The sequence below is a fragment of the Hyperoodon ampullatus genome (genome assembly GCF_949752795.1).
Source record: "Hyperoodon ampullatus genome assembly, chromosome: 7".
NCBI classification, from domain to species: Eukaryota; Metazoa; Chordata; class Mammalia; order Artiodactyla; family Ziphiidae; genus Hyperoodon; species Hyperoodon ampullatus.
This window is the reverse complement of record NC_136920.1, coordinates 62,664,540-62,680,588: the sequence shown is the minus strand read 5'-3', so window position 1 is coordinate 62,680,588 and position 16,049 is coordinate 62,664,540. Positions and strand designations below refer to the sequence as shown.

The window sequence follows — 16,049 nt, the reverse complement described above, 5'->3', positions numbered from 1 at the left end:
CCCAACTTGATACCATCTTTCCTAATTTTGCAAAAAAGAAATGTGAGCTGAGCTGAGAAGAGTTAGGTGGGTTCATCCTTCACTTATTGGCCTCAACAGTTGTCTTCCACCTGGTGCACATTACAACCAACAGAGGAACTTATATAAAAATATACCGATATCAGGCCCCACCCCCAGAGATTCCAATTTAATTGGTCAGGATAGAGCTCAGTCACTGGTAGTTTCTTGTTTGTTTTATTTTTGTTTGTTTGTTTGTTAGAGCTCCCTAAATGTTTCTAATATGCAACCAAGGTTGAAAACCAGTCTAGAGAAAGCTTCTCCTGACTAGGGTTAACATCTACTTAGAAAGAGGGGTCATCAGTGATGTGTCGTAAAGAGGGGTCATCAGTGATGTGTCGTAAAGAGGGGTCATCAGTGATGTGTTGTAAAGCTCTATTTGACACCCTGACCAAGTGAACATGCTCTAGTTCACCAGAAAATGAAGAAAAAAATCCCTAGAAATACAAAGCTGGAATGTCAATGGAAAACCAGTATCCTGAATAAAAGAATTCATGACCAAGATATTGAGCAATGTCCATCGACAGATGAAAGGATAAAGAAGATGTGAGAGAGATATATATGTAGTGGAATACCACTCAGCCATAAAAAAGAATGAAATAATGCCCTTTGCAGCAACATGGATGGACCTAGAGAATATTATACTAACTGAAGTAAGTCAGAAAGGGAAAGACAAGTATCATATAATATATAATAATTATAATAAATAATAATTATATATATAATTATTATATAGAATAATTATAATATATAATTATAAATATATATAATTATTATATAATAATTATCATATAATAATTATCATATAATATCACATAATATCACTTCTATGTGGGATTTTTTTAAAAAGATACAAATGAATTTATTTGAAACAGAAATAGACTCACAGACACAGACATAGAAAACAAACTTATGGTAACCAAAGAGGGAGGAATAAATTAGGAGTTTGGGATTAACAGATATACACTATTATATATAAAAATAGACAAACACAGGGACCTACTGTATAGCACAGGGAACTATATTCAGTATCTTGTAATAACCTAGAATGGAAAATAATCTGAAAAAGAATATATAGTGTGTGTGTGTGTGTGTGTGTGTATAAAACTGAATCACTTTGCTGTACACCTAAAACTAACACAACATTGTAAATCAAACTTCAATTTAAAAAAGTAAAAATAAAAATATTGAGCAAAATCTGTATAACTGCATAGAATTTAACCTACTTTTAGAGATTAAATCCATTATAGAAAAACAGAATAGAGAAAAGACATCTAAATGAAAAAATAACCTAGGAAATTTTCATTGACAACAACTCCTAGACTCTTAGTATATGTGATGTGTTTACCTAGAAGCTACTTTGACTTAGGCTCAACTCTTTTTCTTAAATGGAACCCATGGCCTTGGGCTAGTTTAGCTCTCTGCACTTCAATTTATTCAGATATACCAATCTCTTTTGGCAATGCTTCTCAAACGTTAATGTGCCTATGAATCACCTGAGGATCCTGTTAAGACACCGATTCACATCAGTAGGTCTGGCGCACAGTCGAACACTTTGAGCAGCAAGGTCTTGGAAGATGTTAAGAGGATTAAAGGAAATGACCTACATAAAGTGCTTGGCACAGATGTGGTTGGCACCCTTCAGAAGAAAAGACTTACAAGGAAAATAATAAAACATGGTTAAAACCTAGAAATCATTCGATCCAATCTTCTTTTCTTTTCCAGATGTGGAAACAAAAGGATGAGAAAAGTTACAATCGCTACCCCCTAATAGCCAAATGGAAAAGAGACGAATTCTTTTTTGACTGCAATAAGTATAATCGAGATCAACAAGTAGAAGTTGACTTGAGCTTTTCATTCCACGCAAGGAAAGACCTTTTAATAACTGCTGTCCTACAATCAACTGGCCCTCTTGAGGAGAGAGAGTGAAGTCCCCAGTTACAAAGTATGAGCATTGACCAGTTGATAACATTAAAGAAGACTTCCATACTTCAGGTCCCTGTTGAACTAAGAGACATCGCACATCTAATATGTACAAAAAACCCCACAAAACTTTAATAAAACAAAAAATTGTTTAATAAAACAAAAACTTCCTTATTTTCCTCCCCACTCCAACTTTGCTTCTCCTGAAGTCTTGCCCTATGCAGTAAATGGAGTTGCTTAGGTCAAAAAGCCTTGGGGTCATCCTTAACTCTTCTCTCACCACTCACCTCCATTCCATCAACAAATCCTAGTGCTGTATCTTCAAACTGATGTCCACTATCCCCTTTGTCTGGATTACTAGAGAAACCTGCTAACAAGTTTCCTTGTCTTTACTCTTGAACTTCAACAGCATTTTCTCAACACAGCAGCCAGAGAGTTGCCACTTCTCTGTTAAAACCCTTCTCATTCAGAGTACAAACCAAAGTCCTTATAATGGTTTAGAAGGCCATACATGATCTTCCCCCTCCAACCGTTAACCATATTTCTTGTCATTCTCTATCTTATTCACTCTGCACCAGTCACCCTTGAACTCAACTATTCCTTGCATCACATCAAGGATGCTCCTATCTCCTGACCTTTGCACTTGCTCTTCCCTCTGCTGTGAAGGCTATTTGCTGAGATTCACAAGTTTATGCCGGACATTGTCAATATATGAAACAACATAATGACACCTAACAGAAGGATTCTAATTGCTCTCTATGGAAAAGTGCTCACCCTCAGCTTAAAAATCCACATTTTACTTTCCATAGTTGGTACAGATGAAGGACTGCATGAGGTATTCCAGTTCCAATTTATGACTTGGCTTCATCAAATTCTCTCTCAATACCAAGGTAGGGAAGACTAAGGACTGTACTCCTACATCAGAGCACTGCAACTACCTGGGCAAAGAATAACCTTTCTGATGGCCCACTGATTTGTGACCCAGGCTTATCCCACCACTGAAAAAATGAACAAACATCCTAGATGTGGTATCACTCTGCTGTCCACAGGGAATTATATCTGGTTTCTCCTTTCAAAACCAAAGTTCCTCAGTTGAGCTTGAGAAAACCTAGCTACCACTGGGTAGCCAGGGATGAACAATGGGCAGAAAAAGCTGAAACATGGCATTCATGTGGGTTCCGTTACAGAAAAGGAAGTCACGCATTTACAGAGACAACTCTCTCTAGGGACCCACATGCCAGGGTTGCTGCTGGGCGTCGTTGTGCCAGGTCCCACTACACTGCAGCAGCGGCGCCATTCACAGCTTTGGGCAGTGCAGCTACTCCAACCACTCAGCTTTTAGGGCTCGGAATTTAAAGGCACTCTTGGCTTGGACAACCAAACAGCTTTACAGGGATGCAGACAAATGCATCTGATGTAAGAATTAATGTGGGCAAGGAGAGGAAGGAGGGAGATGAAGAGAGACGCTGGCCTGAGTTGCACTGCCCTGGAAGAGAGGGTACACTTTGGATGTGGGCTTCAGCCTCAGTTCCTCTGACCTTGCACTCACAGTCCCCCTCCCCACGCCTGCCTCCTGAACAGGCTACTTCCTGACCCAAATCAAAGATCACGAGGGTCACGGGGCTACCTCAAAACCACTGTGCCCTAGTTTAAGAAAGCAGAGCAGTGCTTTCAGGAACTCAAGGAGCAGCACGGCATACTCTTTATCTGTGGCTATTTCTCAGCCAAGAAATCAGATGTGTCTTTTGTAAGGAGTCTTCTCTGTGATTCTTCCTCAGGGGCTTCCCAGAGCAGGGGCTGAGGAAAACTTCAGAGCATGGGATCTAGCTCGAAGATTAAGAGGAGCAGAGGCACAAAATCAGCCAAAAAGATGTGGAGTGTTAAACATGCAACTCGGCGAGCGGCCTCATCCATCTTCTCTTGTAAAGCCAAAGAGGACCGCTCATGTGCGGTAACAGTGGGAACTCCTGGCACAGTCAACAGGCAAAGAAGTGGCACGTTTCAACACTAACACTTCCTTTGGGTGAAGCAAGCTAGATTATTTCTTGTTCCTGCTGCTTAAGGACAGAACTTCCCCCAATGAGGACACCATCCTGGGCCCCCAGTTAATGAACGAAGTGCTCTTACTCCTGTCTGCAGTCTGTGCAGCACATCAGTCCAGCAAGGAGGCACACAAAGGCTAGGCATTAAACCTCTGGGGAAATCATATGAAATCAACAGTATTTCTTGACTTAATTCTCCACTTTGAAGTAACACATTAGTGATCATCCCATAAACTTAATTAATGTAACCACAGGCAATGGGGAGCAATAATCTTTCTTTTATTAAAAAAAAACCAAAAAAACGCCTTTGAGTAGGGAAAATCTGATATAAACTTTTATTAAATGACTTCTCTTCGTCCCACAGACCCATTTTGGATATACTATCAAGGAAATGCTATTTAAGTCAGGCTCAGTGTATACCTCTTTAGGAATCAAATAATTCTCTAATTTATCCTTGGGTAAATGAATTTTTATATAATGGATTGGCTTAAAATGAGGTAAATTCATACTGGATACTTTGCACACCAACAGCTCATTTCCAATATTTATACACAGGAATACCAGGGGAAGGGCCCTTTTCTTACCCCATCTTTAACAATCCAACCACAATATGCTTTTTTTTAGTATTTAGGTTGGGAGACTATTCGAGAAAATGATTCCTCATGGTGAGAAGAATCTCAAGTAAACATTTGGAAGCAATGTGTCTTCCAGTAACCAGCAGTGGATGAGAAGATGTGGGAGACCCAGGACCCTTGGGGAAAGCAAACGGCTCCACTAAAACTCCCTCTTCCAACCTTAATTGGTCAAAGGCCATAATAAATGAACTTTCCAAAGTTAGGAGCTTCGAAACTTTCACTAGGAATAACTGTAGGTGCACAAGCCATGACCCGTGAGCCCATCGACCTTCGTGTGCCCGGTGGCGGAATCTGGTTGAGCCGGGAGCCCAGGCCCAGGCCGCCTCCACGCCGAGAGACCGGAGGGAACGGGTTCAGGCCCGGCTGCCCAGGACCCGGAGCTCTCAGTCCCCGGCCCAACGTCGGCTCCCGCCCCGCCCTTCTCACCCCAGACCAAGGAGAGGAAATGGGCACTCCAGGAAGAGGATGGGGAGCGCCCGGTGGGATTCAACCGCAGCCCGGGGCCGTCCCCAACTCCCAACTTCCCAGAGTTTCCTCTGGCCTCGTCCCCCTTCCCATGGCTCGCGAGACCGCCGCGGCCTCTCCCCACCCGGAGCGCAGAGCCCGGGAAGTGGAGCTCGGAGCTCGGGAGCCGCCCCCAGGAGCCCCGGTAACTGAAGCGCAAGTGACGGGCGTGGTGCCTCCAACCCCGCGCCAGCCCACCCGGACCCGGCCTCCATGCAGCAACCTCCGCCGGGGTCCCTGTCCGGGTACAGCATCAGGCCACCGTGCGCTGGTTCCTGGTGCCCTCCCCTAGCTCGGTGGTCACCCGCCCTCCTCCCTCCAGTCCGCGTCGTTCTCCTGCCTCAGGCCCCGGTGCGGCCCCAACTCCCAGCCCGGGGCCCTCCGGTCGCGCCCGGCAGCGGCGGCAATACTCACCTGGGTCGCGGAGCCGGGGTCTGGCGCGGTCCCGCAGGTGGTAGATGAAATCCTGGCAGCTGTCGTGCTCCAGGGCCCCGCGGGCACAGAGCTCGGCCAGCAGCTGCAGCGCCTGGTGACAGAGCGCGTCCCTGGCCCCGGGCATCGCCCCCCCGCATCCTCGGACCGAGCCCGGCAGGCGGGCGCGGGAGACAACCCTCCGCCTGCCAGCTCAGAGCCGCCGCCTCCGGGCCGTCCGCGCTCGCCGCCAGGGACCCGCCGAGAAACGGCCCGAGCCCAAGCCCCAGCCCCAGCCCCAGCCCCAGCCGGCCCGGCCTCCCACCGGTTGCATGCAGCTCTTGGCCAGCCGGTCAGTCGGGCTTTCTTTCTCTCCCGCCCTGCCCCTCCGTCCCTCCCCCGGCAAGGAGGAGAGGCGGCGCCGCACAGCCCAACGCGCCTCTCTCCTAGCGCTCCGCCCGCCCCTCGTGGCCGCCGCGGGGCGGGGCGGGGCGGGGCGGGTCAGGGGTGCGCGCCAAGGGGTAAGATCCCGGCGGCCCCTGCCTGGGCGCCGGCGGGGGAAGGGGGCGCTCGCGGGCTCCTAGAGGAGCGCGGGACTCGGCTCGGGACCTCGTGCTCAGAGCGACCACGCCCAGGTTTGGAGAGTGTGTGCGGGTGCGCGCCCTGTCCCGATGCAAACCCTCACCCTCTCCCACCGCCCCTCGCCGCGGGAGTCCAAAACATGTTCTTGGGTGCGTTGAGCAAAACGTGCAGTCTGAACCACACCCGCCAGATCTGGAGAACCGAGTCCCGGCTTTGAACTTGAAAAGCGCAGTCGCGGCATAAGCCATGGGCCTAAAGATGCTACACGCCCAAATGCGGGGTCTGGGGCCGAGGTTCTCCAACAAAGGAAAAATTTCTCAACCGCAGGGCCTTTTCGACCACCTTGGTGATCTGGAAAAGGTGGAGGCTCTCAGATCAGAACTAAGGTCAAATAAATGGCTCCTGAGAAAGACGCTGGGACTTACCTGGAGCTTCGTAGACCCTGGCTGGTCTTCCAAGCAACTGACTGGAAATCTGAGGACGGCCAGTTGATTCTCCAGCATCCACCAAGGAAGAGTATCACAGAATCTGGGATGTTTGGAAGGGAACACAGGGCACCTCTCACACATCCACCTCTTCAGCCTTTCAGGCAATAAGCCTAGAGATAACCAGGGAATACTGAACTCGTGTGTATGTGTGTGTGTGTGCGTGTGTGCGCACTGTGCCACAGATCTTTTAGCTATATAATCTCATTTAATTCCCTCGATAGCCCAACAAGGTCTGTATAACTATTATGCTCATTTTACCAATGACAAACCTGAGACTCAGGAAAGTAGCACCTGCCCAAGTTCATAGGTGGGGAGGCAGGGAACCTTGACTTTTTTTTTTTTTTTTTTTGCCTTTACTTAACATTAGTGTCCTGCTCTAGAACAGAGTAGAATCTGTACAACTGACACTTTTAGCCATAAGGCTGTGCTGTTGCTAGGGATATCTCATAGCAAATCATATTGTGCAGAAAGGTAGTTCAGAATGCCATAGAGTGTCCACCCAACAGACAAGCTTTAGAATACTGCTGTACACGGCGCTGGGGCCTCAAGGACCTTATATTAGAATAGCAGAGAAAATGCAGAATTGTAAAGGTAAAGCTAACTTCAGAGAGTTGTGAAAAGGCAAGTAGGCTCTCTGCCCTAGGAAAACTAGGAGGGAAAATAAATTCACTGAGAGAGAGAGAGCCTTCGGAGGAGGTAGAGCAGAAGCTGGTCTTTTTTATTTAAACATCTTTATTGGAGTATAATTGCTTTACAATGTTGTGTTAGTTTCTGCTGTATAACAAAGTGAATCAGCTATACATACACATATATCCCCATATCTCCCCTCCCTCTTGCGTCTCTCTCCCACCCTCCCTACCCACTGCTCTAGATGGTCACAAAGCACCGAGCTGAGCCCTCTGTGCCATGCAGCTGAGAAGCTGGTCTTTGAAAGGAGGGAACTCTTAGAGAAGTAGGGGAGAGAGTATGGATGCTAGGGCTGGTGTAGTAATGGTGAGGAGGAGCAAATTTGAAAACCATTTCAGGTGTGAATTGACAAGACTGCAACTAATGGAATGAGAAAGAATCAAAGCCATAGAAGTTCCAAAAACTGACCTGGGTTATACGTGGTGAGCCCCTAATGACACTTAGAATTGCAAGCCCAGAGTTTTAGGACAGTTTTATTTTATTTAGGAGAGTTTTATTTTAACCAACAAAATGTGTGGAAGTGATATTCCAGTATCAGAATGGTGATTGGCAGGGACGTGGGGAAAGGAATCCTGGCGCACTGTTGGTGGGAATGTAAATTGAGGCGGCAACTATGGAAATATGGCTGTTCCTCAAAAAATTAGAAATAGAACTACCATATGATCCAGCTATTCCACTTCTGGGTATTTATCTGAAGGAATGAAATCACTAACTTGAAGAAATATCTTCACCCCCATGTCCATTGCAGCATATTCAAAATAGCCAAGACATGGAAACAAACTAGGTGTCCATGAATGGATGAATGGATAGAGAAAATATTGTGTATATATATATATATATATATATATATATATATATACACACAGACACACACACAGACACACACACCCATACACAATGGAATATTATTCAACCTTAAAAAGAAGAAAATCCTTCTTGATTTTCTATGTTTCTATGATCCTCATAGAAACAGAGTAGAATGATGGTTGCTAGGGGTTAGGGATGGGTAAATGGGGACATGTAGGTCAAAGGGTACAAATTTTGTTATAAAGATCCAATGTACACATGTTGACTGTACTGAGAGTAACTCTTAAACACTCTCACCACAAAAAAATAAAGTTTAATAAAAAGTTAAAAGGTGATGGATGTGTTAATTAACTTGATCTTAACCTTGGTAATCATTTCAAGATGCATATGTATATCAAATCATCATGTACACTTTAAATATATACAATTTTATCTTTATTCCTCAATAAAGCTGGAAAAATAGAAGTCCCATAAGTCCTTCATGCCATTCTTAGACCATAATGTCACTCCTACTCCCAAGACCTAGATTCTGTACTTGGGAAGTGGTTTGGGATTCCTAATGGCAGAACTTACTATTAATTGGCACTTTGTTTGATTCAGTTCCTTGCCAGGTAGTTGCCTTTAGCAAAAGAAAATAAGATTCAACTGGCATGACTTATTCTTAGTGAGCCCATGCTCTCTCCCAGCAATTACTACCATGAAATACTCACGAACCTCCTGCTTAATTATCCCAAACAGGGATTCATCCTCACACTTGCTCCAGAGCCTGAAGTATGATTCACTTGGACCAAGAGAATAACTGGGTTCGTGTTCCATAACAACCCCTCTCTCATCTTGGGCATCAGTCTCCTGTGAGCTTCGTCCTTCCCTGTTTGTAGTAAGCTTTTCTTGAGAGATGAAAAGAAAGCAAATTTGGATTGTGTAACTCCACGTTGTCCACGTGTCTGCTATCATTGCACCAAGAAGTGGGCTGTTCTGCTTTGTCTTTATTCTTCCTTCCTAGGCTATGTGGGTTCCTTCCCAGTTTTATGGTTGCCAATTACAAAGTTCTAATTCGAATTTCTTTCACTTTAAAGAAAGTAGAGATTTATTAGCTTTACTATTTAACAGATACACCATAAAAGGATATACTGAATGGAACAGAAGGTGATGATCTGGGTCAGAGGACCTGGCACTCCTCTGCTTCTTAGTAGATACTCACAGTTCTCCATTTGTTCATCTTTTCAGAACGAGGCCAGAGGACAGAGCAGAGATCAGATTTGCGCTGACTGAGAGAAACTTGGGCCTCAGGACCTTCCCTCACCAAATAACTTTTTAAAAAATACATTTTGCATCCCTGGATCTGCCTTTCAAAGTGGCTGATGTCGTTAACCCTGGACAGGTCTGGGAAACAGCTGGAGTCTCTCTGGACGCTGGAAAGAGAGAAGATGATGGAGTCCAAAATTGGCTAGACTGTGTCACAGTGGTCATGAAATGTCCAACTAGCTAAAGAAGTGCCAGAAGAAAAGATTCCAAATAACCCACACCTTTCCTTATCTTCCACAGCAAGCTTCCCTCCTTCCTCAGTGCCGAAAATGGATAAAGAGCAGGTTGACCTGCACTCAGGTGCCTGTTTATTAAGAGAAGAGGTGGATGTGAATGTTTATGGGTAACCATATTAAGGTATTAAGCACTTAGAGTTTCAACAACCCCTTTCATTATCTTTGCTTAGCAACAAATAGCTTTGACAAAAATCTCTGTGTATACACACACACAGAAACACAGAGACAGAGAAGCATCCATTTTATTGCCTCTAGCCTCATTCAGAAGATCATAAGAAGACCACATGTTCTTCTCAGCCCTCACTCTGTCCAAAGAACCAGGCTTCAGGTTATTGACTAAAGTGTTTAGTACTAAATCACATTTAATTAACCAGTCAGTTCATCAAATGTCCTTTTTTTTTTTCAAATGTCTATTGAGGGATCATTTAATGAAAGAGTTTTTTTGATACAACTTCTGGGTTGAATATTATATTTCCATATTGAAGCTTTCTTCTTCTATCTTGCATTCATTATTCAAAACTTTACCCTTTTAGTACTGCTTATACTTTGAGTTATCCCCATTGCAAATTTTCTTGACTTTTCTCTCCCACCTCTAACGTATGTGCTCCTAATTTTCTTCTTCTCATTTTCTTTCCGTAAATCCACTCTCCAAAGCTTTTATCAGGAAAAGTAGACTTTGGAATTCTACAGGTCTGTTTGAAAGTTATCATTATAATTATCATATTCCTATTATTTTTACCAGAGTTTTTTGAGTTCATGCTATGTGCCAGACACTCTTAAAAATGCTCTAAACAGATTAGCTCATATAATCTACATAACAACCCTATGAGGAGAGTACTGTTATTAACTATCCCCACTTTTCAACTGAGGTAGCATAAGCACCAAAATAAAGTAGTCTTCCTAAGGTCACACAGCTAATCAGTGGTAGTGATGGGCCATGTCACTCCTGAGCCCTAGCCCACAACACTGCCCTCCTTTCAGTGGGTCCAGGTGAGAGCACAGAGTCCATGTGCTGAAGATGAATGGCCCAAGTGGCCGAAAGAGCAGCACTGGCACTGTGCTTTCACCAACTCTGGTGGATGCAATCAGATCTACACCTTGATTTTGTTTCCTGCATATGAGGATGGGTAGGTCTGATCAATCCATATTACATCCCATGTGGTCTTTCCAGACTGGCCATTTATAGCCAACATCTCTTGAGTACTTGCTCTGCACTACGTAGTGTCTGCTGTGCTTTATATGTTTGTTTTAACTGAATCAACCATTTGAAATAGATATTGTTATTATCATCCTGAATTTTAGATGGGAACACAAACTCTGAGGCCTAAGTCACCTGCCCAAGGTCACAGAGCTAGCAAATGATGGAATCAAGATTCAAATCACATTATGCAGACTCCAAAAACTGAAATTTAACTATCACACAATATTCCTCCCCATGAATTTCATATCAGAATTGCCTGGCAGGATTTTTCAAGTTTTACATACATTCTTAGAGCTGCTTATGATCCCCCTGGATGACTGCAGGAAAACCAAATCCACACTCTAAAATGAATTATATAAGTTTACTAAATTTGAAGAGATTATAGTCAAAAACTTCCCTAACATGGGAAAGGAAATAGCCACCCAAGTCCAGGAGGCACAGAGAGTCCCATACAGGATAAACCCAAGGAGAAACACACCAAGACACATAGTAATCAAATTGGCAAAAATTAAAGACAAAGAAAAATTATTGAAAGCAGCAAGGGAAAAACGACAAATAACATACAAGGGAACTCCCATAAGGTTAACAGCTGATTTCTCAGCAGAAACTCTACAAGCCAGAAGGGAGTGGCATGATATACTTAAAGTGATGAAAGGGAAGAACCTACAGCCAAGACTACTCTACCCGGCAAGGATCTCATTCAGATTTGATGGAGAAATCAAAAGCTTTACAGACAAGCAAAAGCTAAGAGAATTCAGCACCACCAAACCAGCTCTACAACAAATGCTAAAGGAACTTCTCTAAGTGGGAGACACAAGAGAATAAAAGGACCTACAAAAACAAACCCAAAACAATTAAGAAAATGGTAAAGGAACATACATATTGATAATTACCTTAAACGTGAATGGATTAAATGCTCCAACCAAAAAACACAGGCTTGCTGAATGGATACAAAAACAAGACCCATAAGTATGCTGTCTACAAAAGACCCACTTCAGACCTAGGGACACATACAGACTGAAAGTGAGGGGATGGAAAAAGATATTCCATGCAAATGGAAATCAAAAGAAAGCTGGAGTAGCAATACTTATATCAGATAAAATAGACTTTAAAATAAAGAATGTTACAAGAGACAAAGAAGGACACTACATAATGATCAAGGGATCAATCCAAGAAGAAGATATAACAATTATAAATATACATGCACCCAACATAGGAGCACCTCAATACATAAGGCAACAGCTAACAGCTGTAAAAGAGGAAATCAACAGTAACACAATAATAGTGGGGGACTTTAACACCTCACTTATAAAAATGGACAGATCATCCAAAATGAAAATAAATAAGGAAACAGAAGCTTTAAATGACACAATAGACCAGACAGATTTAATTGATACTTATAGGATATTCCATCCAAAAAAAGTAGATTACACCTTCTTCTCAAGTGCGCACGGAACATTCTCCAGGATAGATCACATCTTGGTTCACAAATCAAGCCTCAGTAAATTTAATAAAATTGAAATCATATCCAGCATCTTTTCTGACCACAATGCTATGACATTAGAAATGAATTACAGGGAAAAAAACGTAAAAAACACAAACACATGGAGGCTAAACAATACATTACTGAATAACCAAGAGATAACAGAAGAAATCAAAGAGGAAATCAAAAAATACCAAGAGACAAATGACAATGAAAACATGATGATCCAAAACCTATGGGATGCAGCAAAAGCAGTTGTAAGAGGGAAGTTTATAGCTATACTAGCCTACCTCAAGAAACAAGAAAAATCTCAAATAAAGAATCTAACCCTAGGGCTTTCCTGGTGGTGCAGTGGTTGAGAGTCCGCCTGCCGATGCAGGGAACACGAGTTCGTGCCCCGGTCCGGGAAGATCCCACATGCTGCGGAGCGGCTGGGCCCGTGAGCCATGGCCGCTGAGCCTGCGCGTCCGGAGCCTGTGCTCCGCAACGGGAGAGGCCACAACAGTGAGAGGCCCGCGTACCGCAAAAAAGAAAAAAAAAAAAGAATCTAACCTTACGCCTAAAGGAACTAGAGAAAGAAGAACAAACAAAACCCAAAGTTAGCAGAAGGAAAGAAATCATAAAGATCAGAGCAGAAATAAATGAAATAGAAACAAAGAAAACAATAGCAAAGATCAATAAAACTAAAAGCTGGTTCTTTGAGAAGATAAATAAAATTGATAAACCATTAGCCAGACTCATCAAGAAAAAGAGGGAGAGGACTCAAATCAATAAAATTAGAAATGAAAAAGGAGAAGTTACAACAGACACCGCAGAAACACAAAGCATCCTAAGAGACTACTACAAGCAACTCTATGACAATAAAATGGACAACGTGGAAGAAATGGACAAATTCTTAGAAAGGGATAACCTTCCAAAACTGAACCAGGAAGAAATAGAAAATATGAACAGACCAATCACAAGTAATGAAATTAAAACTGTGATTAAAAATCTTCCAACAAACAAAAGTCCAGGACCAGATGTCTTCACAGGTGAATTCTATCAAACATTTAGAGAAGAGCTAACACCCATCCTTCTCAAACTCTTCCAAGAAATTGCAGAGGAAGGAACACTCCCAAACTCATTCTATGAGGCCACCATCACCCTGATACCAAAACCAGACAAAGATACTACAAAAAAAGAAAATTACAGACCAATATCACTGATCAATATAGATGCAAAAATCCTCAACAAAATACTAGCAGACAGAATCCAACAACACATTAAAAGGATCATACACCATGATCAAGTGGGATTTATCCCAGGGATGCAAGGATTCTTCAATATAAGTAAATCAATCAATGTGATACACCATATTAACAAACTGAAGAATAAAAACCATATGATCATCTCAATAGATGCAGAAAAAGCTTTTGACAAAATTCAACACCGATTTATGATAAAAACTCTCCAGAAAGTGGGCATAGAGGGAACCTACCTCAACATATTAAGGGCCATATACGACAAACCCACAGCAAACATTATTCTCAATGGTGAAAAACTGAAAGCATTTCCTCTAAGATCAGAAACAAGACAGGGATGTCCTTTCTCACCACTATTATTCAACACAGTTTTGGAAGTCCTAGCCACAGCAATCAGAGAAGAAAAAGAAATAAAAGGAATACAAATTGGAAAAGAAGATGTAAAACTGTCACTGTTTGCAGATGACATGATACTATACACAGAGAATCCTAAAAATGCCACCAGAAAACTACTAGAGCTAACCAATGAATTTGGTAAAGTTGCAGGATACAAAATTAATGCACAGAAATCTCTTGCATTCCTATACACTATTGATGAAAAATCTGAAAGAGAAATTAAGGAAACACTCCCATTTAGTACTGCAACAAAAGGAATAAAATATCTAGGAATAAACCTACCTAGGGAGACAAAAGACCTGTATGCAGATAACTATAAGACACTGATGGAAGAAATTAAAGATGATACAAACAGATTGAGAGATATACCATGTTCTTGAATTGGAAGAATCAATATTGTGAAAATGACTATACTACCCAAAGCAATCTACAGATTCAATGCAATCCCTATCAAATTACCAATGGCATTTTTTATGGAACTAGAACAAAAAATCTTAAAATTTGTATGGAGACACAAAAGACCCCAAATAGCCAAAGCAGTCTTGAGGGAAAAAAACGGAGCTGGAGGAATCAGACTCCCTGACTTCAGACTACTACAAAGCTACATTAATCAAGACAATATGGTACTGGCACAAAAACAGAAACACAGATCAATGGAACAGGATAGAAAGCCCAGAGATAAACCCATGCACCTATGGTCAACTAATCTATGACAAAAGAGGCAATGATATACAATGGAGAAAAGACAGTCTTTCAATAAGTGGTGCTGGGAAAACTAGACAGCTACATGTAAAAGAATGAAATTAGAACACTCCCTAACACCATACACAAAAATAAACTCAAAATGGGTTCGAGACCTAAATGTAAGACTGGACAGTATAAAACTCTTAGAGGAAAACATAGGAAGAACAGTCTTTGACATAAATCACAGCAAGATCTTTTTTGATCCACTTCCTAGAGTAATGGAAATAAAAACAAAAATAAACAAATGGGACCTAATGAAACTTCAAAGCTTTTGCACAGCAAAGGAAACCATAAACAAGATGAAAAGACAACCCTCAGAATGGGAGAAAATATTTGCAAACGAATCAACGGACAAAGGATTAATCTCCAAAATATATAAACAGCTCATGCAGCTCAATATTAAAGAAACAAACAACCCAATCCAAAAATGGGCAGAAGACCTAAATAGACATTTCTCCAAAGAAGACATACAGATGGCCAAGAAGCACATGAAAAGCTGCTCAACATCACTAATTAGTAGAGAAATGCAAATCAAAACTCCAATGAGGTATCACCTCACACCAGTTAGAATGGGCATTATCAGAAAATCTACAAACAACAAATGCTGGAGAGGGTGCAGAGAAAAGGGAACCCTCTTGCACTGTTGGTGGGAATGTAAATTGATACAGCCACTATGGAGAACAGTATGGAGGTTCCTTAAAAAACTAAAAATAGAATTACCATATGATCCAGCAATCCCATTACTGGGCATATACCCAGAGAAAAGCATAACTCAAAAAGATGCATGCATCCCAATATTCATTGCAGCACTATTTACAATAGCCAGGTCATGAAAGCATCCTAAATGCACATCAACAGATGAATGGATAAAGAAGATGTGGCACATATATACAATGGAATATTACTCAGCCATAAAAAGGAACGAAATTGGGTCATTTGTAGAGATGTGGATGGATCTAGAGACTGTCATACAGAGTGAAGTCAGTCAGAAAGAGAAAAACAAATATCGTATATTAACGCATATATGTTGAACCTAGAAAAATGGTACAAATGAACCGGTTTGCAGGGCAGAAGTTGAGACACAGATGTAGAGAACAAATGTATGGACACCAAGGGGGCAAAGCCGTGGTGGGGTGGGGATGGTGGTGTGATGAATTGGGCGATTGGGATTGACATGTATACACTGATGTGTATAAAATGGATGACTAACAAGAACCTGCTGTATAAAAAATTAAATTAAATTTTAAAAAAAGAATTGATTAAAGCCCAGGTGATTACATCATAAACTACAAGCAAAACACCCTGTG

The 16,049-nt window shown here is 42.1% G+C and overlaps 1 protein-coding gene across 1 annotated transcript in view; it reads right to left on the bottom strand.

Annotated features, from left to right (window-relative positions):
- Positions 1 to 5,720, bottom strand: part of SYT9 (synaptotagmin 9) — a gene marked incomplete at both ends in the record, with an annotated part of 156,654 nt that extends 150,934 nt beyond the window's left edge. The window contains one exon of the mRNA XM_079707810.1: positions 5,576 to 5,720. Coding sequence (XP_079563936.1) covers positions 5,576 to 5,720 — 145 coding nt within the window. The remainder of the gene's footprint in view (positions 1 to 5,575) is intronic.
- Positions 5,721 to 16,049: the final 10,329 nt, after the last annotated feature.